Below are 27,347 nucleotides of genomic sequence, written 5' to 3' on the forward strand. Positions count from 1 at the left end.
AATATGGAAAGCKATATTACCATTTAAAATAAAAAGATGCTGTTAGCATTCAATGAAAAAAATGTAAATTAAAAACCAGTAAAAAGACACTTACCCATTGACTAGCAAACTGGTTCATGTCAGGGAAAATCAAAAGGAAACATAAAGACGACAGGGTATAACAGGAAAATGATGAATGGCTCATTGAGTTAGGAAAAAAAAAAGACAATTACATCGAATATGCTAACTTGAAAAGATCAGTCAATGAAATGAAGAACACAGTATAGAAATGCAAAAATCAACTGAAATAAGTATGGCCAAATAACGTAATTGTGAAGCTGCCTAAAGCAGACATACAATTTTAATTGACAAATTCTGAAAAAATGTATTTTTACCCTCTCTGCAAAACCAAATTACAAATCAAACTATATGCTGATGCATATTAACACAGAAAGAACAGTTTTAATTTTTTGCTGGTGGTCTCACCAGTCTACATAGCACATCCTTTTCATTTCACAGGTTATTCCTGCTGAGAGTGACAACCTGGGAAGGACAGAGGTAGTGAAGTTTACATATCCCTCAAAAGCATATCAGTGCTTCATTGTGGAGCATTTACAGTCCTGACAGCAGACTATTGCCAAAATAGTCCCTGTTCTTGGAGACCAAAGAAAAGAAGCCCATTAAATCACCTAATTATTTCTTTCCTCTATTTTCAGCATATTGCTGAGTCTATGAGCCATTTAAAACCAAATCTTACTCAYTTAAAACCTGGCTGCAAAGGACAGTATTTTGGCTTTAGTTTATTATTACAAAAGAGTCCTGAAGTGGGCTCTTTCTCTGTTGCAACCCAAGAGAAATTCCTGGAGGGGCTGTGAGTCAAGAAATCCTTTGAATGTTCAACAAACTCACAGGTCAAAGCAAACAAATTATGGAAGCACTCTGTGTTCTCTGGAAGATGCGGGGTTGTGTCTTACATGATGCTTCCAGGGAGCAGCTGATGCACACTTCTGTACAAACAGAGCTCTGTGACACATCTCAATTAATTTGAAATGAATCAAATGACAGTCTGCAGTGTGAGATGTTTCAGATCAACCAAACACAGGAATGAAACATATGAAATTCCACTTACCTCTTGCCCCCCATCCAGTATGCAGAGTTTAGCTGTCTGCTTTTTGGCATCAACTAAGACATTAAACATTGTACACAGAGAAGAAGGGATACGCAAGTCTGTTGATTTGTTTGTCTTTTGCAGCTTGAGTTCAAATGCAATTCTTGTTCTGTTTATTAAAACACAATTTGTAATATATCTCTGATAATTCTGAACCATTGTAAATATATAAATCTTRCTGAACACGTTGGCTTAACAATGTACATATGCATGAGAAGACTTTAGAATTAAAATTCTGTAAATTCAGAATATCACCTTTTCAATAAACAATTGTATTGATGGTAATCCCAAGGTTCTGCACTGCTTCAGTGGATTCAGTTGAACAATAAAAGTATTATCTTCTTGCTTTCTAGATAACAATATGTTTCCTTGTGYGATGACTAAGAACAATTTAAAGCTAAGAAAATACCCTTCACTTTCTAGTTTTTCTATGCCAAAATGCAGTTTACTGTACAACATCTTTGCTTCTAAGAAATATAATGAAAAATTCCTCTTCTTGCTTCAATGGAAAGAGAATTTTAATAAAAAAATGAGTTCACTTTTAAAAAATATTAATATTTATATTGAAAATTAAGCTATATCAGGAGATACATAATAAAACCCTCCATTGTCTTCTCTCATCAGTGTAAATAAGGAGCAGTACCAGTGAAATAAAATATAATTCAGGATACCTAAATATAAAAATGTTTTATTTCTCCCTTATTTTTAWATGTGAGTAAGAAATTAATACAATATTTTTAGAAGATGGAAACAGAAGCTTCCTATTTCCATTTTAAAAATTCTTAAGATCATATTAGCATCACTAGTATGACAAGAAGAGTTACAAGAGAAAAATTGCTACTCTAATCCTTATTACCTGACGTGCAGTATTTTTTGACCACACTAAAACATAATTACTGTATTAAGTCTAGTATGTTACATATTAATTCTAAAATATGAACACATTTTATAATACTGTTGATAAGACTATAAATATTTGTTTCATCTTTTTTTCAGGCTCTAAATCAATATAATCCATATATTAGTAGCACTGCACATCTCTTTGCCACGCTTTATATGTTTTTTAGACTGAGATTACAYTGAGAGTCTTCCAGTCCTTTAAAAAAAAGAAATATTTCACCATTTTTCTAAAGTTTTTTAGATAACTGTAGCTGACTGAGCTTCCACACTAAATTCTTTGGAATGAATGGATTGCTGTAATTTTAGTGTTTCCTGTCATTCTTTGCTAGAGCTTTAACTTTTATTTAATTTCCTGTATCATTCCCCTTTCATAATGAAATAGAAATGTTCTTTTAAATATTTGTTTTTTAAACATTATTTCATCACACAGAATATAGCAACAGGCTTATATCCTAAACCTGAGGTTCTCCTTTTTCCTACAGTATTTACAGAAAATAATGCAATCCTATGTCATCTGTAAAGGTTCTGTTTCTTCAGCTTTTCCTATCAACATTGTATGTATTACGATGAACAGAAATTATCTACAAACTTTATTTTTCCCCAAATATTTTTTTTAAAATCCCAATTTTCATATGCCCAGATTAATCTTTCTTAAGCTCYTGATGGTAGATTTCTGTAAATCTTCTAGCCATACAGATGTTTCTACTAAATAAATGATATTTACTTAAAGCTATGGCAGAGGTCTTTTTAGATCACCTATACTTAATTTAAAAGAATATACCAATAACGCAAAGATACAGCTCAAGAAAAAACATTAAATTTTCTTTAATTTCCATAAGTTTAGAACCATGAAGTTTAGTTTCAATTGGATGATTACCAGCCAGCCTTCTTTTGTTTGTTGTATAAATGCAGAAATCTTGTACACTCTATAGTTTGTAATATATCTCCCAGAGACASTACTCTAAAATTGACAAATTAAATACTATTAACTGAATATAAAGAATAATGTAGTAAAGGGGAAAGGAAGTGTGCAGAAAGAAAAAGGATTTCTTCCGGCAGAATTCTGAGTTCAGTTAATATTTGCCACGAATATGGAATAGAAAAAACCCCAAATTTGGCTTATTCTCTTCCAACGGTCTTTTCACAACAGTTACTGAAATTCTCCTTGGTATTTCCTAGATGTTCCCAAATTGCTGATTGGCAAATGCTGGGAAATAAACACAAGTCATAATCTCTTTAGAGTTGCCCTGATTTCCATGGAAGGATTCTAGTATAGRTGTATCTCTACAAGCCAGCACGACCCCTCCTACGTCAATTTTCAATTCTCTTCCAATTTTAGGTGGTCGTTTCAACTGTACCTTTTAACGCAGGCTTCTATCATGTCAGTCGCCATGAGTTTAAGTCTCTGCTCTAAGTGGTGGGCAAATTCTGGTTCTGGCCAGTGAAGATCACAAACAAACATCTGCAGAGCATCCAGTTTCCAGAAAAGATCTTCTGATGTAGCTGATCCATTGCTATAAGAAACAAAACAAAACAAAGCCCCCAAGAAACAGAAGATAAATGTATGGATGTCTGTCCCAGTCGCCACATGATTAAGGTAATAAGAATTCCTTATCACAYCTTCTTCCTCCTTCATTTCCCTGTATCTTTTAGTGCAGTTGCTCTTATTTCAAAAATGCAAAAATGGTAGTGGGAAACTTAAAATGATTTCCATTAGGGTGAAAAAAGTAAAGTATTTCTCATTTTTTAGCTGAGAAATATGGCAGGCTAGGGAGGTAGATGGGATGTTGGAGAACATGGAAAATGCAGTAGCTCAAGTTTCAGCTCAAGACCGGAAAAATACAGGGTACAGGAATGGTAAGGATGTCTTCAATAGTAAAGACTTTGTGCATATATTTTCTTACCTTCATAACTCTGGTAGATAAGTCTACCAAAGAAATGAGGATGCTAGTAGTAATATTGTAAAAGAGAAAACCAGACAAATAGTCCCTTGATAAATGCTCATTAATTCTAGCTGAGGGAATAGCATCAGATATGGGTGGGAAAAAAAGAGAAGAGAAACTGCTTAAAGAAATTTATGAACAAACAAAACCAGGGGATTAATATGGCTCTATGCCATCTCAGAACATGCATAATGTTTCAAATCTTTTCCTCCACCYGGAATTGATTGCTAAATTTAAATACAACTACTTGCAATAAAATTTAAGGTTATATTTAGCAGTAAGTTCATTTACAGTCCCACTGTCATTGCAGATTAATTACATTTTCATGATGTGTTGTACTGCAATGCCTGAGTTACTATTCAAGATCAGTGCATACTAYGTGGCATTGAATTCCAGGATGTGAGTGACACAAGTGACCAAAACTCAGCCTGACAGTACCAATTCAGATCCAAATAGTTTAAATACATCACTACAATCACTTTGCTTCTTCTGCCTCATGACAAAAGTACAGTCTATCTAAGTGTTAAGTGACCCCATGGAAGAAGTTAGCAAGCACTGATTGTGCTCAGGACAGGGCAGGGTCTGATTCAAAAACAAATAAAACCAGAAAGGACCTCTAATATCTGACCACCTACTGCACCCCTCAGACAGCARCACCAGCCCTGGGTCACAGCGGGTTAGCCGAGGCAGTGGGCAGTGAGGTGAATTAAAGCTCATGTTCAGGGCTCTGAAGCAGCAGCAGGGATGCGGCAGGAGCACCGCTTTGGTCTCACAGCATCCACCACCTTCCAGACACACCCAGTGCCCCCTGCTCCTCTGCCTCAAYGCTACCAGAGCCAGCACTCTCTGCTGCAGTGCTCTCTCAGTGCCCAAAGGGGCTCCGAGCCGGSTGAAGGGACACCAGGCAGTGACAAGCCTGGACCAGGGGCTCCCCCTTAGGAAAGGCTGCCTCTGAGTGACCAGCTCTGGCTCTGGTTTGAAATGGCACAGGTTTTGATATCGTCACRACGCATAGCAGGATATTCCACAGTTTCAACAGATTCCTTAGTTTAGGGCTTTTTTGATATTAAGCATATTTTGCCAATTTATTTTACACAGTAATTGTTAATTTGATATTGCATCATGGTCTTGAAAGAAAACAACAGAAAAAGGAGAAAAGGGCCCATGGGACTGCTAAGGTTACAACTTGCACAGGGATGCTACCTGTTGAGGGACCACTTTTATACATCACTAAGTTTAATTAAGGAATAGAAACAAAAAACAACCAAACTTCTGGAAAATTTATAATCCTGTTAGACTGCTTTATAAGTTATATGACAACATTGAAGATCTCATTGCATCTGCTGTGTACATGGGCAGTGAATGAMGGTGTAGATACTATGTTATACTCTTTATCAGATTAAAAGTGAATTAAAGTGAACTAAATMAATTTTTGAAATTATTGGAGTAAAAGAATAAAACAAATTATATAGGGAGAGAAATGGGACAATCTCAGTATTTATATAACTGTGGATAAAAACATGTATTTTCTAGAACACAAACCATACTTTTTCAAGAAACAAAACTAACCGTTTCCATCATCAGATCAAATAATTTAACCATTTTTTATTCTTCCACAGTTGTTTCTTTTCACCTGATGGAATTCTAAAGGAAATTCTTTAGGACTCRGGAGGACTAATGTATTCATAATTGCAGAAATGTATTCTCATGCACATTTACTCCTTTGTTTACTGCTATGCTGCAGAAGCCACTTAATTTTATTTCATTAGACTACCAAAGAAAGTTTCACAATTATAATTAATGTAATAACAGACACARGTTCATGGAACACTAATTCATTCTGTGAGAAACACTAATTCATTTGTTCTCTTTTCATATAATTTTGAGCTTTCATTCTTCAATTTTTTTTTCAGCATTGTCCAATGATACTTGAATTTGGCTAACATATTATAAGATGGGGAAGGAAAATAAAGAGCTACAACAGAAACTGTTTTTTTCCTGGTTCACACATCTGATTCGTTCACAAATGTCTGATTTRTTTGCTAAATGCTGCAGAAGCACAGCTAAACTCAGATTTTACTTTCTCCTGCCACAGCAGTAATTTCTGCATTCAAATCAAGCCTGAATCCATACCCATAATTTCAGAACTTTTTTTTTTGGGGCTTTTTTTTTTTTTTTTTTTTTTTTTTTTTTTTTTTTTTTTTTTTTTTTTTTTTTTGGTGAATGGACAGGACACATTCTTGACTATCGAAAAGTTATTTGAATGTATATGGAAAAGCTACTTCGGTCTAATGAAGGGAATAATCTTGCTCTACCAGAAAACTGAACTGATGTTCTTTCTTAAAAAACTGTATTTAGTAGTTCTCTATAGTTYTAAAATTAAGCACAAACTCTACTGCTTTGCTGGTCAAAACTTAACCTTTCAGGTACTATCTAGTTATCCATTCTTATTAATCAGGTCATGGCAATAAGAGAAGATTAGCAGTGACTAAAGGAGGCAAATATTATGCACATCCTGTTTTCTAATAGTAATTTAATTTGCATTTGGTCACATTTTGACTGGGAGAGTAGACCAGGTATCTCCAGAAGTCCCTTTTCACCTAAATTGTTTTATGGCTTTATGCCTGACTTCATACTGAACACAGCAAGAAAAGATCCAAGACATGATGTTTCTCCAAGAACCTGCAAAATATAAAATCTTGGAGTTGCATGCAGYCTCCTAGGCATGCAGTCTTAATTCATTTATCCACTGACAGCTGAAAGAGGCAGCTYCCCACTGGGTTTGCCAGGTACTAAGCAACAGCAATTAGTCAAACAGTCCACTAATAAAGTACACTGGTTGCAAGATGCACCCACACATGACTCCAGAGTAGATGTAGAATAAATAATTTCTTGCCTATATATGAAATGCCATAGGGTGGCTTGGGATATGAAAATATAAATACTAAATACCTAAGAATATTATCAACCAACCAGAAGATTCAAAAGCAGCTGGCTTCAATTCTRTAATTTTCCAAGGGCAGCGATGGTCATATTACAAATTACTGCAATTACTTTTTTTTTAAGGTTACTACTGAGATAGTAACCACTTACAAAATATGGGAGAAGCTCTGCATATTTTGCAAGCTCTCAGCTTTTGAACTCCAGCTTTACATTCTTTATGGTGCCTCAAGATATGTATTCAGGGCTCAGAAGGTCAATTGAGAATTTCTTCCACAGAACAGGATTTTCAATAATTTCAGTGTCAGATGTATCCAGCACTCTTTTCACCAGCAGATGAGGGGGAAGGATGGAGCAGAACTTTTACAAGTATCAGTTCGTGTAAAGACTTTAGGGACAGAGTTACCCTACAATTTCTCTAAGTTCAAGAGTGAGGCAACCTAAGGATCAAGCAACCAAAATAAGTTTCTTGAGTCTTTCTTATGTATATTACTATTTTTCAAAAGAAAAAAAATTGCTCCACAATATACATTTGTCTTCCAGAACCTGCTTGCTCAATAGGACCTAGCTATATTAAGAACTCTTTATTCCATTGAAAGCAAATCAGCCAGATTTCACTATTCCATAAGTCCTTTGGTATACTTCAAAATACCCATTCTTAAAGATGCAGGCCATGGCCTCCTACCCCTTTACTGGAGGTAAGCTCTATGACAGGAGTGTATGTGGCACTGCATACCTCGAAACAGAGGTGAAGCATGGTCTCCTGACTCATTCAGCACTCACCAACACACAGAGAGGTCAGCACGACAGCCCAGACACATTCAGAGCAGCTCCCTCTATATCACGATTGGAGCGCTGTGACTGCTCCAGCCTTGTCTCTCTCATCACTCATTAMAGCTGAGCTATAGCAGGAAGAATGCAGGTGACATATTTCCTTTAGTGTTGACTCTTCTGAGTGGAAGACAAGACAGGACTATTCTCTTTTAACTACAAATCTTATTCCAGGTTCTCCAGCCTTGACTTCTCCTGAAGCTGATGTTTTAAACTGGTACCAGATAGCAACTGACAACTGTAGATCTGTATTTACAATATTTCTGGTCAGTGAAATTATATCATGTCTGCACTGAAAAGAATAATATATAAAGGAAATCATAATAAATTGTAATCACCCACAAATCTAACTTAAAAGATCTTCTATATCTAGAAGATATAGAAAAATTATATTTAAAATATGAAGCGCAATTCAAAATAGTATATTTGAATTAATGAATAAGTAAGGAAAAACTCCTCATTGTGGCTGATGGAAAATCTTTACAGAATATTCGAACATTTTTCCTCTTTAAGATTATCTTCAGCCAAATGGAAGACTAATTCACGGTGCTCTGCATGTCTAGTTAGTATGTCCTCCGAGCTGACTTCTCCAGAGACCAATCAAGACTACTACTCCCGACAATTTCCCTTTTCATCTCTCACTTTCCAAAAAGAACTGAAAAAAGCTAATGATCTTCCTAAATGCTGTTATAAGGAGCATATATTTACTGCTCCAAAACATGTGATCAATGGGAAAAAAAGAATTAAATAATATAAACAATCTTTGCGAGTAATGTCCAAGGGAATTTTAGTAACTTTAAAGTGGGGAAAACCTCTTTACATCAATAAAGAATACAAAGGGATGCCCAACTGTGAATATATTTTCACTTCTTTCTCTTCAGCAAAAGTTCTTAGGTAGGCACATAACAGCTGTATTGAATATGAAAACACTTAAACATGAACTTGAGAGCATGGATACAAATATTAGTAAAGTCTGGAGAATAGTAAATCTCTTTCTCCTACAGATAAAAGAGACATAGGGCTTCAGCAAACCTTTAACTATAATGCATTTGGCTCACAGACCACTCATTCTCATTACTTTTGACTGCAGATTCTTCATTGTGTGTTTCAAATAGATAATGATTAATTGGCCAAAATCATCACTTTCAAAGAGAAAGAGGAAAGTCTAGAACTCTGTGATATACAGCCATCTTCTCGCCAAATCATAATCTTTGTAGCCAGGAGGAAGGAGCACAGTGAACCGGGAAAGAATGACTTGGAGGAGTCAGTGGAGAGAAGTCCACCTGAGCTCCTGAATTTAGATGCCTGTATAATGTGCCCCTCTAGTCCATCCAAGCTTGGATGTTCACAACATCGAAAGGAAAAACTGTCAGGAAACACTGGGTTTCACTCAGCAGGTATTGGAGCATAGGTGTTGGGTTACTTCCTGTTGAAGAACTTAACTAGTAAGTGTGTTCTCCCTGAAGAAGATGGGATGGGAGAAGAGGGAGAAAATAAAASCCCCCTCTCTTTCACATAAAAGTGACAATAAACTATTTCCCCCACTGGAAGCTGAGCCACTGCTACCAGCAGGAAAAAGGAAACTCCTTAGTGTGGGAGGAGGAACAAGTGGCTAGCAGTGCTTTTGCTTTTTTTTTTGATCCAAATATATAACCATTCTGAAGTTTACTTGGCTCTTCAGTAGAATGCAGATAGGCTGATTCTTAAAATACTGCCTGAATATCAGTGTATTACAAAGGTAACTAAAGCTACCTGCAATTGAGATTTGTCAGTTCATACACATTTTATAAAATACAACATCAAAGCTCTATGTTTTGGGGAAAGAACATGAACACATGCCTACAAGAGAACCAGCACCATGGCAGATCTCTTCCTGAACAATGTTTGGGATGGCTAAATGGGGATGATGACCTTACAAAGGCCACAAACCCAGTGAAGACACTGCTCATCCCCACTTCTCTTGAAAAGCAGCAGAATGACAGCTAGCTCTAGCCAGTGTTCATAGCACTTCAACCTCACTGTTCACCAAATGCTATGAAAATYTCACTGGTTACGATTTTATGCATACCATGTCATACATACCATGAAACCGAATACATGAACATGTGCAAAGGTGATGAGTCCAYGGTGGAATTTCACTATACTTGCACATATTTTGACAGTACTAGGAATATATGTCTGCACCAGGCTCTAGGAATATATTGCTGCACCAGAGTMTTCATTTAGGAAAGATCTACCACTATAATCCTTCAACCAGAATCTGTATTAATTACAAATTCAATATTCAAAATACATGAATTTTCATCTATACAAGTTATTTTTACTAGATGTGGCTGATAGAAAATAGACTGCAGGAAGWGCACCTCCAAGATTAGCAACTCTTAACCATTCTTTAAAACTCTTAGCCATTCTTTAAAAAAACAGTGACCTTTGAAAACCTGGGTATAACAGAAAGGAATTTGGGTTGCCGAAGGCCAATTAGTTTTCATTCAAAGCTGAAATGACTTRCATAAGCACATCAGGAGAAACCTAGCATTACTATAGTAAACACAAAAGGTACCAAAGCCAAGGATTAAGAGGAATTCTGTCACTTTTTAGGGGAATTGACGACAGAACAACAATCATAATACTCCCTTTTTACCATAAGTCATATGGAAAAGACAAGGGATAATGGGTTCAAGTTACTTCTGGGGAATTTCTGCTTAGAAAGAAGGGGAAATTTTTCACAATGAGAGCAATCAGCCATTGGAATAATCTCCCCCAGAGGAMATGCTTGATTCCCCAACATTGGACAGTTTTAAAATTCATCTGGACAGGGTGCTGGGCCATCCTAGACCATGCTTTTATCAGGAAAAGTTGGATGAGTTGACCCTTGTGGTCTCTTTTAACATGGTGTTCTATGATTGTATGAACTCTTGCAAGAAGAGATCTATGCTACTTTGGAGTCTGTAATGAAACTTGAAGAGATAACACTTGTCTTGAAATGATATTATCAACCTACGTGTGTTGAATGTGTGGTTTTTTAAGTCTTTCACATTCATGCTTCCCTAATGTAACTTTTGCAAAAGTAAGGTTCTTCTTGAGCCTTTCTCTAATATATATTAATGTGTCCTCACACAGAAATCTGTCCTGTAACTATGAGAATGTTTCCACACAGCTAAGAAAAGAACACTGAAATATTGGGGAAAAATCAGAAAGAAATATGTTTTTTTTCAGTCAAAGCAGTAGATGTACTTCTGTTCTCGGTACTTATTAATATTTTACAGTTTTCCTGTACCATTGATATTTAATCTAATGACAATATTTGCAATCAATTATTTTCAGAACCAATATAAAATGAATTAATCAAACCCATGCAAAAATATAATGGGCCACCTCAGTGCAAAACCACAATCCAAAATCAATTATCCAAAAGGTTCCCCACTGCTTACTAATGCAGAAGAGCCATTAGGTTGTTTAGAATATTAATCATTCCTACTACGACAGACCTTTACCAAGTTGATTTTCTAAGTTATCAGGTTTAAGACTGCTACATTTGAATGCACTAGAAAGCTCAACTCACTAACAGTCCATGCTTGGCTCACTCCCAAGAAACAAMCATTTCCAACTAAGAGATGATAAACACCATGCAATCCAAATACAGCTGCACAGAACACTAGCAAGGCCATGCAGAGCTGACATACAGTCAGAAAGTTATTGAAGAATACACACGTGGATTCATACAAAGAAGTCATCCAGGTTGGTGTAGTAAAGCTAGGTATTTGTGGAAGATTAAGAGGCAAACTTGGAACTTTTGGAAGAGCTACATTAGGAAGACTGTTGGTGATGCTCCTGTGAAGAAATAAACAACGTAGGAATACAATAAAAAATAGAATATTTGGAGGACAACAGGGGACAACCCCATATTAGACAGAAAGCTATAGGCAGGTGCTTTGTTCAGATTTTGTAAAAAGCACTTACTTGACAGGTTGCCATGACTCTTGTTCAAGACCTCTGTGAATGGATTGGGCAATTGATGATTCCATGAGATCAATATAGCGAACCACCATGGGAACAAAAATTTCTTGCAAGTGCTTGTGAAACTTYCCATTGCACAAAAATGCTTGAAAAACAAAGAACAAATAAAAATGTCAGACCTTTTGGTATAGGGAAAAGTATATCTTAAAATGTTTTAGTACACAAAAGCACTGTAAGAATAAGATTGAACTTGTGTAGGAAATACCGTTCAGAAAAGATAAATGAAGTGTTCCATAAGGACAGCGCAGTACATTTCAAACTGTCAGTGTAATGAAAGCTAGGTACATACTGAAGTTCTTTACTGAACCAGAACATTTTTGCATCTTCTTAAAATTAATATTATGCTTTGCTGAATCCAAGCATTAGCAATTTTATTCATTATTTCTACACCAAGAYTGGACAAAAAATACCCAAACACAAAAAATGAAGTATTTGAATATCATTCATGAGCACTAGATTGAAGAATCTGCTTCACAGATGGGACTTACTAGATGAAAAACTGTATACACATGCAAGCTGAACATGCCTAAAACATGCTGAAAATTAGTCTGCCACTACTACTGCTAGTCCCTGTATTCCCTGAAGTGTTCTCTTAGCAAATGCTAACTCTTAGCACATTAATGCCCTGTCCCACCAAGGGAATATATGTTTCATGTTGTGAATATGTCTGTGTTCACCCATTAATCTAGCACTCTTATTAGGACCTATAAGAATACTCCCATGTGCCTAGAGAAATCATAGAGGCTCTGCCACAGAAGACATTTTCACGACCTTGGCAACCCTTGTTTTTGCTCACCTATATTCTGTTGTTTTAAAATCTTTTGTGTGTTTATTCTCCCACCTGCATCCAGGTTTCTTGGATGACTGGATGGGTACCAAAACCACATTTTGAGAAGGCTTCCTCCTTTTCCTAAGGAGAAAARCCTGGATCACAGGGCTCACCATGCACACCATCTTATAAAATTACAATCCCTTTTGTTGTACTACAATGCCACTCCATGTGTAACATATAAAAATAATTTCTATAATTTCCAAAAACTACTTTGCCTTCCATTCCTGAATGATGTCCAGCCCAAACTGAACCTGGGAGAAATGGAGACTAAGGGGAAAACGTGCCATCAAGTTTCAGTCTCCTATTGCTACTTGTATTGCAAGGAAGTATCCTTGTAGCTAAATGTCTGGACACTATGTTTTGTTTCGGGTTTTTTTGTTTTTTTTTTTCCCTTGAATACAGTGATCTGAAAGCAAATAATATTTTCTTGAAAACATCCTTGTAGAGTAATAGGAAATTTTGTATCAATCGGCTTTACCTAAGGAAACAATATTATGAGATCAGCTCTCTCTGGTTTTATGTAACTGCCTTTCTTGCTAAGAATTTTGAAACTTTCAGCTGATTTCAACCAGTTTAGACACACGGCTGGAGACACCAGATATATGAAGTTTCATAAAAATAGGCAGCTAGGTAGCAGGCAAAGGTTATCAGRGTTTCCACTGAGAAAAAGGCAGAGAGGTAGGATCACCTCTTTATTAAACACTTGAGAATAAACCCTTGAGAGTACCTATGAGTCCCTTAAAAATATGATCCATTATTTACACTGCTCCTCAAAATGATTGCTAACTAGCTAGCTCTGGCTTATTATTCATATATCATGAATTCAAAACAGCGATATTTTTTCCTATTTATAATTATTTTATATATCTTAAAACTACACTGCCTTTTACCAGCAACAAAAATGACTGAAGAAGATTTGGCTGTCAGTACAATGGTTGCACAGTAAACAGCTGATGAGCAATCCCTTTGAGAAACAAAAGGTTGCTGGTATCCATTTGCATATTAGGCTGAGTTTTCAAGGCAACTTTGAGCTGAAAAATAACAACAAGAATGCAACTGTGCCAATTAAATCAATCTTGTTGCTTTASAGTGAACCAGTGTAGAACTGTAATTAATAAGGCAATAACAGTTACTTGAAGGGATAAGCTTGTAGTTTAGTGTTTTCTGAGCACACCACAGAAATGCTCTGCTACAAGCCCTGCTTTGGGAATTACAGTAATGAAGCCTCATGGGCAGGAGGGTGACTCTTGTTATTTCGAAGTCAGTATGAAATTTTAAGAAGTCACAAGCAGTAAAGGGGTTCTACTTTAAGAAGCGGAATCATTTTCCTAATATGATGAAATCAGTCTTTACAGGGAAGTAAAATTTTCCAAAATTATGCCAAGACTTATAGTCACTTTACCTCCACAGAAATCCCTCTCTATGTGGGTACACTTACAAGAGAACTGTCTTGGATTAATGACTCTGTGAGCATTCTGTTTTCCCAGGTTCAGGACATGGCAGCTCTGATTTACCCATCTGGAGATCTCCATCAAGGATTAGTACAGGGCCAGGAAAGAACTCAGAGCACAGGGATAAGTGATATAGTTGAGTATCATCGTCAGACTCCTGGCACTCTACCCTRTGATTAAAATTGATCTTGCCAAAAGGTACCACCTGTGCATCAAAGCAGATGAGAAACAAGAGATCCTTGAGGAAATGTCATACTTCAAATCCCTCAACTACCACTTGTCTTCAAAGCTATGTAGCTTAATTCTTCATTGTCTTTTCAATATAGACACCCCACACCCTCTTCATATGAGCCATTTCATATTCACGCAAGCAACAATGAAATGAAAGCCTATGCCAGGGCAAGATAATGCATAGGCAATATTAAAGGAAAACACATAATGGGAACAGAAACAGATCTCCAAAGTAGATATTCTTGAAATACTGAAGTTGAAGAAGAAAATTATTAATTTTTTTCCATATTAGGAAATATATTAGGTGAAATACATTAAAATATGACAAGAAAACATCAGAGATGAAAACTAAAGTCTCATTATCCAGTACTCAAATGAGGTTTCACCTAATAGAAATGCGGTTTTCTAACAGAAGGAAAACAATCTACTGGGCCTGTATAAACAGAAGCTGTGGGGCTTTTACTTATACAGACACATTTTAAGAGTAATTCTGGAGTCAGCAGGTTATGCTGTCCTCAAGATCTTCCACAGAATCAAAGGAAAGGAAGAATGACACAGGTTAACATGAGTCTCTTTTCCCCTGACAAAATCAGCACTCTGTCAGACAGTCTCTAATTATCCTGCTCTTCATAGGATTCTCTGGAAAACATCACTTGAATTTTCTGGCATGTTTTAAAATCCAAAATAAGAAAGAACAAATTTCAAGAAGGAAATATCCTTGAGGGTCCAGACTATATTTGTAACAATTAGAACTCAACCAATGACATGTGAAAATAAAGTTTATATTCCTATTCATTTGCTGTTTATGTTACATTCTGCCTCCACAGACAATTTCTTAATCAGCTATTTAAACTGCAGTGAAAATTGCAAGTGTCCCAATTTATACAGAAATGATCTTGTATTTTTACATATAGGACATACATACTTTAAAAATGTATTTTAGAAGTTTACTTTGTGAAAGCAAGGCTAAAATTTATTTAATCTTTACATGATAGAGTGACATAAACAATTATTGCACAATTTACCTTTGTCTAAAAGTCCCATAAGTAAAAAAAGGTTATTGGATATTCTGGTAAGGAAAAATGCAGCTTGAGTTAACTCAGTATCAGTTACCAAGATATGTAGCTCTTATSTGAAGGCAGGTTATGATTTCAAAGCAGCCTCTATCAGGACTGAGTACCTGATCTAAGAAGAGATTCCCACTGCAAGGAATGAGAAGTGTAAGGTTTGAGGAGAGGTGTGGGTACAAAAAATTGCTCCAGTTACCTAAATCCAAGTGTTTTCTTGCTCTACACAGTAGTTTAAGATAGGGTACAATGKTATACATAAATTCCAGGACAAAACTGGTACACAGTAGTATACACAAAGCAGGAAGGTGATGATTCTGTCTTTGGTGRTGTTTGCCACTCCACTACTAGCAACAGCAGTAGTGGAAAAATGGTACCAGAGAAGTCCTGTTTGAAGTCAATAAATATAATTAAGGCAATGGCTTTCAAAAGGCTAACAYTCAACATGTTTTTTCTAAATCAGCTTCCTCAGACTGTCTGCAGGTTAGAGCAGACTATGGCAGAGTTAGAGCAGGTACATAGACATTCCTGTGAGTAATACTTGATGGAGAATGAAGATTATGAGTTAACTTTATAATACTCCTAGTTTTGACTGGTTTGTGCTAACTTAGCAATGCAATAATGCTGAGCAACAGCACAGTACAAAGTGTCAGTGACACTTGGAGAGAACACTTGGCAAGAAAAGGACCAGAATACTGAATTTAGAGTTGGAGAACCTCTAAATTAAGCTAAATATATAGACACTTATCTAACTAGACATATGCCACTAMAGATATCTCTCACACCATGTTAAATGAAGAAGAATTAATACATATATGTCTTTTGGCACCAGATTAATCTGAATAATTAAACAACTACAGAAAGCAAATTGCCCTTTAATGCAGGCCCATCCACAACATAATTTATAGGCTCTGTGGACAAGAAGCAACATGGTCATTACAGAAAATAAGACATAATCCTGGGAAAACRATGTTCTTTTTCTCTCTATCAATATCTAATTCTGGAAAAAATAATTATGCTATCATAGAGATATGGAGTACTGTTAACACCATACAATCTGCACAGTTTTACAGAGTCAATTCTGCATGAACAGTATCAACTCTGGAGATCATTAGAACATGTTTTATAAAAGCAGCTACAATTTTTTTTCAAATACTGACATTTTGAAAAATCACAACAAATTTATCTACAATCTATTCATCATTATTAGTAAATGTAGTTTTTAAATAATTTTTTGTAGTTAGGTATCATGAGAAAAGCTGAAATATTTTACAAGATGGGAAGATCATCCTCCTCCCTCCATTTTTAAAAGTAGTTCTTCAGTTAGATTAGATGGGATTGCAACCACTGATGTACTCTTCCTTGTGGAATAAGGTCAGAAAAAAATGGAGAATCTTAAGGTGACACCTTTCCTTCATGAAACAAATGAGAACTTTCAGTCAGGAAAGTTCCCCATCCTCCTCCCTCTTCATGAAAAATTATACACCATATTGGAAAATGCACTGTTAATTGAATATTGTCTTTGAACTATTTGCCTTSAATCTTGTACATTGTCTTCTACACTATGTAACATAGCACACTCACTATTATTTGAATAGCCATGAATATRAATTTTCATTATCTCAGAGATTTTCTAATATATTTTAGTGACAGTTATAAAAATAGTTTTACATGTAAGTTTAATGCTGAAAATGTAAGATTATTTCTTTATTGTTAGGAGTTCTCTCATGTCAGGTTTATGTGAAAACTGATTCATGCACCAAAGATTTAGAGCTCATTTAATGGTCTTGAGATAGAATAAGATGCAGGTGTCAGTCCTCCAAATTTCAGTGAAGATTAACCTAATATGCAATATGGTGACCTAACAGTTCTTCATTTGAAAGAACTCTGAAAAGTAATCTCTGATATAGCCAGAGAGTGAGAATAACCCAGTGGGATTTCCACCTCTTCATTTCCTAATGAGTTTTTTGATAATGAGAGGTGACTTTGCCAGTCACTGTGGGCTCTATTATGGCTAATTTACTCCACTTCACTCTCCTTGTTAATTATTAACACTAGCCTTTTTATCCTCATGAGACCACATTCCAGTTTTCCCCTTTTTAGATTTTTTTTTCTAAATATATCTTCATAAAGGTGATAGTTTTCAGGGAAAGATTTTCACTTAAAGTCAGAATTATTTATTTTACCTTGGAAGACTGTAAAATTGATTACATATGCATGGAAGCTCTTGCTAATGCTTATAATACAGTTACAAGGTGAAAAGGCTGTTAATTAAGCACTGAGGTATGTTCCACTTGGGAATTAGTTCTTGGTAGAATGGTCACTTGCCACTTGCTAACATGTCCACTGATTAACAGGTGACTAATTTCCATGGTTGCTTTCCAGTAGTTCTGGGAAAAGAAAAAGTGTATAACTTTCCAGATGGCTTTCATTTGCCAGAAACTGTCATTTATGATATCTATTACCATTAGGGAATTACTGAAATTGGTATACAGGTGTGATATTTCATATAACAGTTGTTTCTTATCTTTCAGTTAAAATTTTACAATATTTGTAATCATTGCTTTAACATTTAAGTTTTCATAAAATGTCTTTCGTAAGCCTATTCCAGTAATTTATCATTGTTATCCATTTAATCATTTCAAGAAAGAAAAATCAGTAGCCTATCAGCAAAGTCTTGCATATGAGGACATCTCTTGTTTGTTTCTAACACTTCTCTCTTTCCCTTTGGTTGGAACCAAAGCTCAAAGGAACACAAATGACACAACCATGAAGTTAAATATAGTGTCACAAATCCTTCTTGTAAGACTAATGTAAAATACCTACACAGTTTTCAGAAACCAAGGAATTATTTTAGGTGCATGTAACATCACAACTAGAGATGTAGTTCCTAAACTGCAAACATAAGATGGTATGAAAACAGGCTGAACATCACATCTGAATATAGGCTTCAGGTTCTTTTTAGATGATCAGACCCACTTAAAATAGTGCACAATCCACCTTTCAGGAGTCCAGCTCTTCTGAGATCTGCACTAAGATGGAAGAATTCCTGCACCCTTTTTGGCAACCTTCTGAGTTGCAATATGGCAATTTTAATAGTTTCTGAAATTGTAGTTCACCCAACAAAGGATCCAAACAGAACATTTGTTATGTGTATTTTATTCCATTCATGCTAAGCATACTCTACCTTTATAGACACAACTAGCCTGAAAGTAGTTTAGAAAGCATAGAAGGAAATATAAATGACTTTATTTACGCAGTATGGATTAAATGAGAACTCTCAATACCTCTTATATACTGGTACATAATTGATCCAGAATGGAATAATTTGTGAATACCAAATGGTTAATTGGTATTCTGGCATTGCCAGAATAAGGACTAATATGGTGCAAGGATAGAAAGAAACTACTCAACTTGCAGGAAATGGAGCACCATGGTGTGTATCATAAAAACAGGCATAGTCAGTTTTATTTTGAGCATTACATCATTTAGGAAAACATTTATAAGGTGTGGCTACATTAAGAAATCTTATGCAAGCAATACATGAAAAAAATAAGATCTTACTGTCATTTCTGAGGGCATTATTCAGCAGCTGGAAAAGTGGGAAGCTGTCCCAGGAGTCCTGAGGCTGTGACTCAAGCGCTGAATCCATATCAACAGAATACAGAGACAAAAACTTCTCTGCATGCTCAGCCAACAATTCTGGCCACCAAGCAAATGCCTGCAAACATGACAAAACAGAATTACTAAACACGAGTCAAAGCAGAGAGATGTGTTCTATCTATGGCAGAATACATCTGGGTGTGTCGTGTCATGTTCTGTCTCATTCGGGGAGGAAGAATGGGCCAAGTGAAAAATGTAAAAATATTTTCTAAAACCTTGCATCAAAAAATGTAAGAAATCAAACATATTATTCTGTGAAAGACGATTTAGTCAGTACAAAAACATCATACCAAAAAAATAAAAAAGGAGTATAAACACCTGCAACTTTTTGCCAGAGAGCAAAGAAAAGCATGAAGGCCTCATCCTTGAAAAAATTATTGGATATGCTTCTTTGATTTCATTAAATTCTAAAGCAGATGAATTAATTTTTAAATTAAGTCCTTATGAATACATTTTGAATTCATTTCGTAATCAGAAAAGATGGTTTTAGTATAAAATGTTATGCCTTGAAGTCTGAGGAGGTTTTTTAACAGCTAGAGAGTGATTTTAATTCCTATTTTTGCCTCAAAGATTTTGGCTTCTTCTGAGGAAGGCATCCAGCCTTCCTTCTGAAAATGCTATAAATACATCTTCAGAATTTCACTAATGTCTGTACTCATTTTCAGTAACTTAATATGTTGGAACAGTTTTCTCTGGCAAAAATATGTATTCTTAGATAATCTTAGCCTTAAAGTAGAGGAGGAATCTGTGAAAAATATTGTCAGCAAGTAAAGTCAGCTCTTCATTAAATACATATAATTATTGTTCCTTTCTACTTGAAAGGTAGAAGATCTGATAAAGACCTCATAAATCCAGGCTTTTAAAGCTCAGTGCTGGAACTGAGCATTGGATCAGGGGGAGCTCTATGATCCTGGAGTTAAAGATGAAGGTGAAGTGAGTTTACGAAATAGGATGAATATCAAATACTGCTGGGAGTGTTTTGCTCAGAGTTTATAAAAATATCTGACAGTGAGAAATATCTACGCATGCTACATAGGAAAATGTCATTGCTTTCAGACTCATGCCACTTATTTTGAATATATAATACAGAATATTTTTGAGTTGCCAGCATGGAACATAGGTAGCTTGATCTACACAAGAGCTGAGTCCCCACTACTTCAAATAAATTCACAGAAATCTTTGTGTTCATTTCTGAAATGCAGGCCCTGGGAAGTGTAGAATTATGTACTCAGGTCTGAAAGGTGTGGGATAAAAAAAGACAACTTCTGTAAAGTGGCCTAAAATGTGTTTTTGTATTGTGGACTTTCTGATGACTGCCTGTAGTTCTTTCTGACATGGGGCAAATGGATGAATTGGTAGAAGGTTTTAAAGAAATGCTGAGCATCCTCTGCTATTACTGAAAAGTACTTCGTGTGTTGCAGTGTCAGGACTGAAGGATCACAACTGGCACCATAATGAGGAGGACAGAGAAGGCTTCAAAAACTTTGACAAGAGTTTGAAATGTCTKTTTCATCAAACTGGAAAAAGTTTCTTGTTAATAAACCCTGTTTAAATAGYTCATTAAAGGAACAGACTCCTTAATAGAAAATAATGGTATGAAAAAAGAAATGTATATAGGCACAGGCAGATGACCCTTCCAAGTAAGCAAAACCCTTTTCTGAAAATATTGCCAAAATTTTAACACACAGCATAACCAAAATTAGAAAATGAACATTTTCTCTTCATTTTCTTCCCCTTTGTAAACGACACTTTGAACCCAGAGAGAAAGTATTCTCTCTCAAGAGCTATGCATTATTACTTAGGCAGCAAGAAAGAAGAATAGAAAAAAAAAGTTACAGCTAAATGTAACAGCATGGTTGTTATGGATAATAATAGGCTAAAAGCAATTAGCAATTGGTGACACACATTCTAGGATAACAAAAACATTGACTGGATTGAAGGAAGAATGGAGTTCTTAGATTTTAGAAAGACATACAAATGTGGCTTTACAACACCAGAAATCATAAAACAGTTTATGCTACATGTTCAATGCACAGTTCCATGCTGTAAGCAGAGGAAAAATAATGCTTAGTTCATCAGGAATCACATACCTCTCTTCCCTTTGGGAATCCCCGAAATTTGTAAATGTTATGAATTAAAAAAAAAAGAAAACAAATCTAGTATTAAAAAATGTGATATCATATTTTACAGGTTACTGATCCTTTTCATCAACTGTAACATCAAACACTGAACATTTGCAAAACATTATGATGTGAAGTCACTATACTTAGTTTTGAGTAGGGAATGTATAATTTTGTGATCTTTTTCTCCGATATATTTGAATATTGAAATTCTGTATGCTCCATAAATTTCAGTGAAATTGAAAACTTATTACATGGAAGGGAAGTAAAATTACAAGTACTATAAGGAAGGGGAAAATAATCTTAGCATTATCTTTATTCTTCTCAAGGTGCCATAGATTAGATTACAAACTTCTGCTGAATAAATTTTTCTTAAGGCACATGCAATATATTTAGCCTTCTGAAAAACACATCTAGTATAGAAAGCAATTTTTGACCAGAGATTTTTAGTCATATGTATGATTTGATCTGGRTTTTATTTCTGTGTTCTTCTGCACAGAAGTCTAATACTCTTACAGTCATGCAGGTCCTCAAAAGACAAAGACCACAATATATACATTTTATTAAGTAATCATTACAGTGTAACACAGTGGCAACAGTGCGTAGAACAGTACCTCCAGGGAATTAATTTCGAATCATCAAAACAGCTGTTTCTTCAGTATAAGATAAAACGTCTATAACAAGTTCACACATGACAGATGTAAGCTAAAACCCAGATTCTGTAGTGTGATATAAAACCAGATGTTTTGAATAATCATATTTTATAACTATACATACTTAATAATGTTTTTTCCTTTGCCTATTTTCAAAAAAAAATATTTATTGAATTTTTGGAGAACATTTTCAAAACAATTTCCTGAACCTTAGAAAACTGTATTTATTAACTAAATTTAAATAATATACACAAGTGTATCTGGCCAAGTTAATTTTCGTAATTCCTTGATATAGGAGGTGCTAGAATTCTAGCTCTTAAGGTTTCTGTAGAAGAAAAAGATGTGAAAGTCAGAAACATAAAATTGTTCTGTTTAATTTCTTCTACCTTACAATGCCACTTTTAAAAACACAAGTTTAAAAGCACAGTTTTTGAATCAACAGAAGAGCAATGAGAATGAGGTTATTATAACTATCATTATTTTTGTACCTATAATCTAGATTTATACAGCATAATGAAAAATAGCATTCAGTTATATTTTCTTTCTATTTTGAACGAGAGGTGAAAAGTTGGAAGGAACAACTGTATAAGGCTATGAATGTTTTCCATACCATTTCACCACCTCCAGCACAAAGATGCTTTCTCTTTTTCATGCTCTTTAATTTTCATTTCTAAACCTACAGTTCATTCAAGYGAATTCAAGTAGAGTTTTATTTCACTTCACCTTTAATAAACTTCAATTCTCTTATTCCTCTGTAAATGTGAACTGCCTTAAACATATGTCAGAAAGTAAAGCTAAAATGTTTCTTGACAGACTTGCTTCACATCAGGGGAGAGAAAATCTAGGAACAAACCATTCTGTACAGCAAATGCAATTACAGTCTCACCTCTGAATGATGCTCTTCATTTTGCTGCAATACTTCGATGCAGAGTTCTGCAAGATGAAGAACCTCTTCCAGTTTTCTAGCAGGTGTTGCTTGATTCATGGTCTCTATACGAATTATAAAATGTAAACCAAAATTGKTTTAGTTACAAATATGATTTATAATAAGAGAAAATTATGTCAGAAATTAATGGGTATGGAGCAACCCGGCAAATTTCTAAAGTTTAAGAAATTTCAGGTGTTAATCATAATCATTTAATACACATAAACTGAGCTGAATGCCAGATCACTAAAACCAGAAAATATTTAATTCACAAAAGCATCACTGATCATTGCAAGCGTTATCTATTGAACATGTGAGAAATAACAGGTGCATCAGTGTATTAGATGCTCAACTTTTGCAATAAAGAAGTTCTTTTTCTCTCCAAGGCCATATATACAAAGACAGCAGATAGAAGAGACTTTTTTGTTATTGTCATTACAATGTCATTCTCACCAGATGATTCATTACTGTCATCTGCAAAATTGATGCCTTTTTCAACAATCAAAAATTCCAAGTGTTTCATTAAAATAAGACATTCCATTTTAGGCATATTTAAAAATAAGAAAAGTGCGAACCACAATGATTCATACAACTAATTTCTAATTAATAATTATTCTATTTTTCTACCTGCTGTTCATCAGTAATGGTGAATCTGCATTCTTTTAAGTACCATAGTGAAAAGGAGCATTATGAAAAAAGAATCTTAAAAATAGAATTAACACAACCCTACTAAAAGTTCCACCTAAAAGAAGCACAAATGTAAAAGTTACAAATGACATGAGGCTCTCTCATCCTACCCAGYAGACATAAAAAAGAAAGCAAACAACAAAGGTATACCAAATATAGCTAAAATACTTACAGGAAAATTAAAAAATGATTAGCGTGCAATAAAAAAAAACCCAAACAACATAGTACTAGATTCTAGAAAGAGACATGGGAGATAAGGGAAGAACCCAACAGATTTTTTTATAAATATCTTTTAATCAGTAAAAGTAATTTGTTCAACTACATAATTTGCATAATTAGGGATAACTTCTATTATCTATTAGAGCTTGTTTACTTAACAAAGCTCTTGTTGCTAAGCATAAATTATGGGATGATGGAAATGAAGTACAATATAATCAGATATAAACCACTGTCCCATTAACCAGGTTTGCAATGAGTTAATAAAGCTGGTAACACGAAGTCAGTGAGGGCTCCAGAAATTCTGTTTTCTCATTTTTTGTGCATGTTCATGGATCACATGGATAGCAAATCACGTGAATACACATCTTCATATGCAGAAAAATCTGCTGACATTTCTTTCCCACTTTGCATTCATCATGACATAGAACATTAACAGATTAATGAAACAATTTACATGATCTCTTTGGTGACAGTAAGAATATCAATCTGCATGCAATAAATATTTTAACACTTAACATTTCTAGCAAGTCAAAGCAACTTTCCAGACATTTTAAAAGCAAGTGACTTTGTCCAGTTCTCAAGCACTRACACTAATACATGTTACAGTGATGAGATATATAGCTTTGATGCAATTTTTTGAAGAAACACTGGATTGGAATCTCCAGCAAACATCTACTTCAAAGTCACTAAAAACATTGTTTTCATGCAAAAACTAATCAGGCAAATTAGTTATTGAAGTAATTACAAAGATTTTTTWAAAATCTAATTAGAAGAGACTACATAACCAGATGTTGAAATAATTTTTGTTCCCCAAACTAGAATTTAACTCAAGAAACAGCAAGTATAGGAACACAAGTCAAGCACAAAGCACACAGCATGACACAAAACTACATTCATAATGCCAAGATCACTGTTATCAATACTGAACTGTATTGCATTTACTATTTTTATACTGCAGAATGATTACATGAATTTAACAACAACCATATAGAAAGGACTGGCCAAGTGCCTATTATTAAGGTTCCATTACAAAGAATACTATTGGATCCAGAYTAAACCAGTGGTTTTTACACTTATCCTGGCCTGAAATTGCTCTTTCTTCCAGTGGTCAGTGTCCTCCCCTCCTTGAGCACACAGCAAGTACAATTCCTACAGATGATATACATCACTAGCAGTGTCACGGGTGTTAATGAGTCTTAGGAATAAACCAGTGATATTAATACAGAGCATGACTGGAACATCTGATTTCAGCATAAACAACWCATTTTATTACAAATTCAGCTTGATCTTCATTACCTTACCACTAAGCAAGGAAACAAAATAATTGCATTCATAATTGCATACAATCCTAATGAAACTAAATAAGCTGTAAACCATTCAAAAATTATATCCTAGAAGGGCTCCTGTAAATTATTAAGCATGTAATTCTAATAATTATATTGAATCTCATTTTTGCATTGGAATAAATGCACTTATTCCACACCTGCAATTAGCTCAAGATGGCCTAAAAACGGCTATTGAATAGATATTATTATCACCAGGGAGAGCAGGAGAAAAGATATTTATTACCCAACTGTGAGATCATCCACCACTGTGATAAGATCATGATGAAGAGAAATATGGTCTCAGACAAGTACCAATTACATTGAACAAGTCATTAAGGAAATGCAGTTCTGGTCATCTGTGCTGAAGGGATGGATTTTGGTCAGAAATGGAAAGGAATGGACTGTTTTTGCTGTGTTTGTTTGAAATGCATCATAAGCCTAATAAAATGAAGGATGAAAGAGGGGATCAGAAATGATTCCATGCAGGCAAAGGGGGAACAAAATGTTTCCAAAGTGGGAAGAGTTAAGGAGAGGCCTACCTATGATCAGGGATGATACTGGCATAAGAACAAATCAGTCATGATAAATGATTTAAACTAGACATTGTGAWGTTTTCAGTCATTATGGGACTAATGTTCAGGAACAGTTTTGTCAATAGGATTATAATGTTTAGGAGAAAAAAGAGTATGAAAACTGTAAATACACCTTTAAGTTGAGTATGGCAGGTTTCCAAATGATGCTTCACGACAGGAATGACTAAAACGTGGGACATATTAGTCTGAATAAATTCCAATTTCATGTTTTCATGAAAATTACCATACTATTTACTAGCTTACATGGAAACTATTTATTACACAATTAAAACATGCAAATGACTCTTTATGTTTCTGGTTTTTCACAGTATTTTTAATATCATTATTTTCCTATAGATTTGTTCATAAGAAAAGGTGGCAGAGAATTGTGCTCAGCTGGCATCCTTGGACAAATTTCTCTAATTTCTTTTTGTTTACTTATTCACAGAATAAATCAGTACATACAATTTCTTTTGTGTGATAGAGACTTTCCTACATTTCACTTAAGCTTCATTTAAAGCTTCCTTTTCCACCTGTAACTTACCACATAAGCTAGCCATTTTTCTCTGTAACTTAACCCTTTTCACTGCAAATTCTAGGGAATACATTTACATATGTATACACACAAGGGGCTATGAAGTGATTTCAGAGATGAAGAATAAAATAATAACTTTTTTATTTCAAAATGTTTTAAAATTTTTATTTCTAAGCAGGTAGTGYATAAATTTTTATCCAAAACACCTGAGCAAAATACTGTGCTTTTCTTTGTAAGCATAAAAGAATTACAGGAATGGAAACCARTGCTGTCAGTTTTCATTATATTCATGATGTCTTTCTTCCCACAATTACTAAAGGTTGTTAAGATGTGTTTACATTGCTCAAACTAACAAGTTGCAGCAGGAGTCGAGTCAGTAAATATGCTGCTTGACATCTTTTAGAAAATAAACAGAAAAAGCCATCAATCATCTGTTTTCAGCTTCATGTTCTGCCAAAATGAAAAAGCAAACCAGGCTTTGCAAATAATGGATGCTTTCTCAAGTATGCATTACCAGTGAGTCACATAGGTACTGAGAAAATATTGTTAAATGAGCTAAGTTAACTGAGTGMACCGCTACTGAAATGAAAAAGTGACTGCTTCATGAACCAATAGAGCCTCAGGCCACAGAGGACTGTCAGATCATCCAGTCTCACCTCCTGTGTCACGCAGGTCAGGGAACCTCTGCCTAGTCCTTTCCTGAGACAGCCGGAATGTCTAAAACATAATAATGTGTCTAAAACCTAACTTAAGCTTGCTTTTCACAAGAGAGTTTATCCTTGAAGACAAATGCACAGTTTGCCTCTTTCATTTTTTCCCCAGCATGTRAACAGTTAAACATGTGTGATTAATTTCTTATTGACATTTGCTGAGTACAGGAATCTGCTGATTAAAAGATGTATTTTTTTCTTGGTTATGAATACAGAGAGACTAGGAGACTCCTATCTCTGCCCTGCCAGTCTCCCCCCAGTGACACAGCATATATCCCTTATTTGCTTCCCCTGCCTTGTATTTCATCCTTCCCCCTTTTCTTCAAACAAGCATGTCCAGAACAAGACACTCAGGAAAGCCAACCTGTCTCCAGCTGGAGCTATTGGAAAAAGGCAAGTATGCTGAGAGGCCCCCAAGCTCGCAGCCTCAGTGGGCTTACAGTAAAGCAGGACATAATGTAATTGATAACACAGACACATCATAATTTCAGCTTTATGGATCCAACTCTGGTCCAGCAGGACCCATTCATTTGGTCTTTTTAACACGGGAAACTGCATGATTGCTTTTGGACTTGTATT

General features: G+C 35.1%; 1 protein-coding gene across 4 annotated transcripts in view; it reads right to left on the reverse strand.

The window, feature by feature from the left end:
• The window catches only part of CADPS2 (calcium dependent secretion activator 2), a 270,492-nt gene that overhangs the window by 35,516 nt on the left and 207,629 nt on the right, over positions 1-27,347 (reverse strand). For 2 of the 4 annotated variants that reach the window (XM_057378528.1, XM_057378511.1), the window contains 5 exons: positions 22,682-22,785; positions 18,924-19,080; positions 11,722-11,863; positions 3,406-3,561; positions 1,109-1,256 (listed from right to left, as the gene is read on the reverse strand). In XM_057378528.1, the coding sequence (XP_057234511.1) occupies positions 1,109-1,256; positions 3,406-3,561; positions 11,722-11,863; positions 18,924-19,080; positions 22,682-22,785 (707 nt within the window). Of the gene's footprint in view, positions 1-94; positions 110-1,108; positions 1,257-3,405; positions 3,562-11,472; positions 11,593-11,721; positions 11,864-18,923; positions 19,081-22,681; positions 22,786-27,347 lie in introns of all 4 variants that reach the window. The other 2 variants (XM_057378502.1, XM_057378520.1) reach the window with 2 other exon arrangements.

Source organism: Malurus melanocephalus, unplaced genomic scaffold, assembly GCF_030028575.1.
Source record: "Malurus melanocephalus ecotype Western Australia unplaced genomic scaffold, MMel_1.1 scaffold_11, whole genome shotgun sequence".
Taxonomy (NCBI): Eukaryota; Metazoa; Chordata; class Aves; order Passeriformes; family Maluridae; genus Malurus; species Malurus melanocephalus.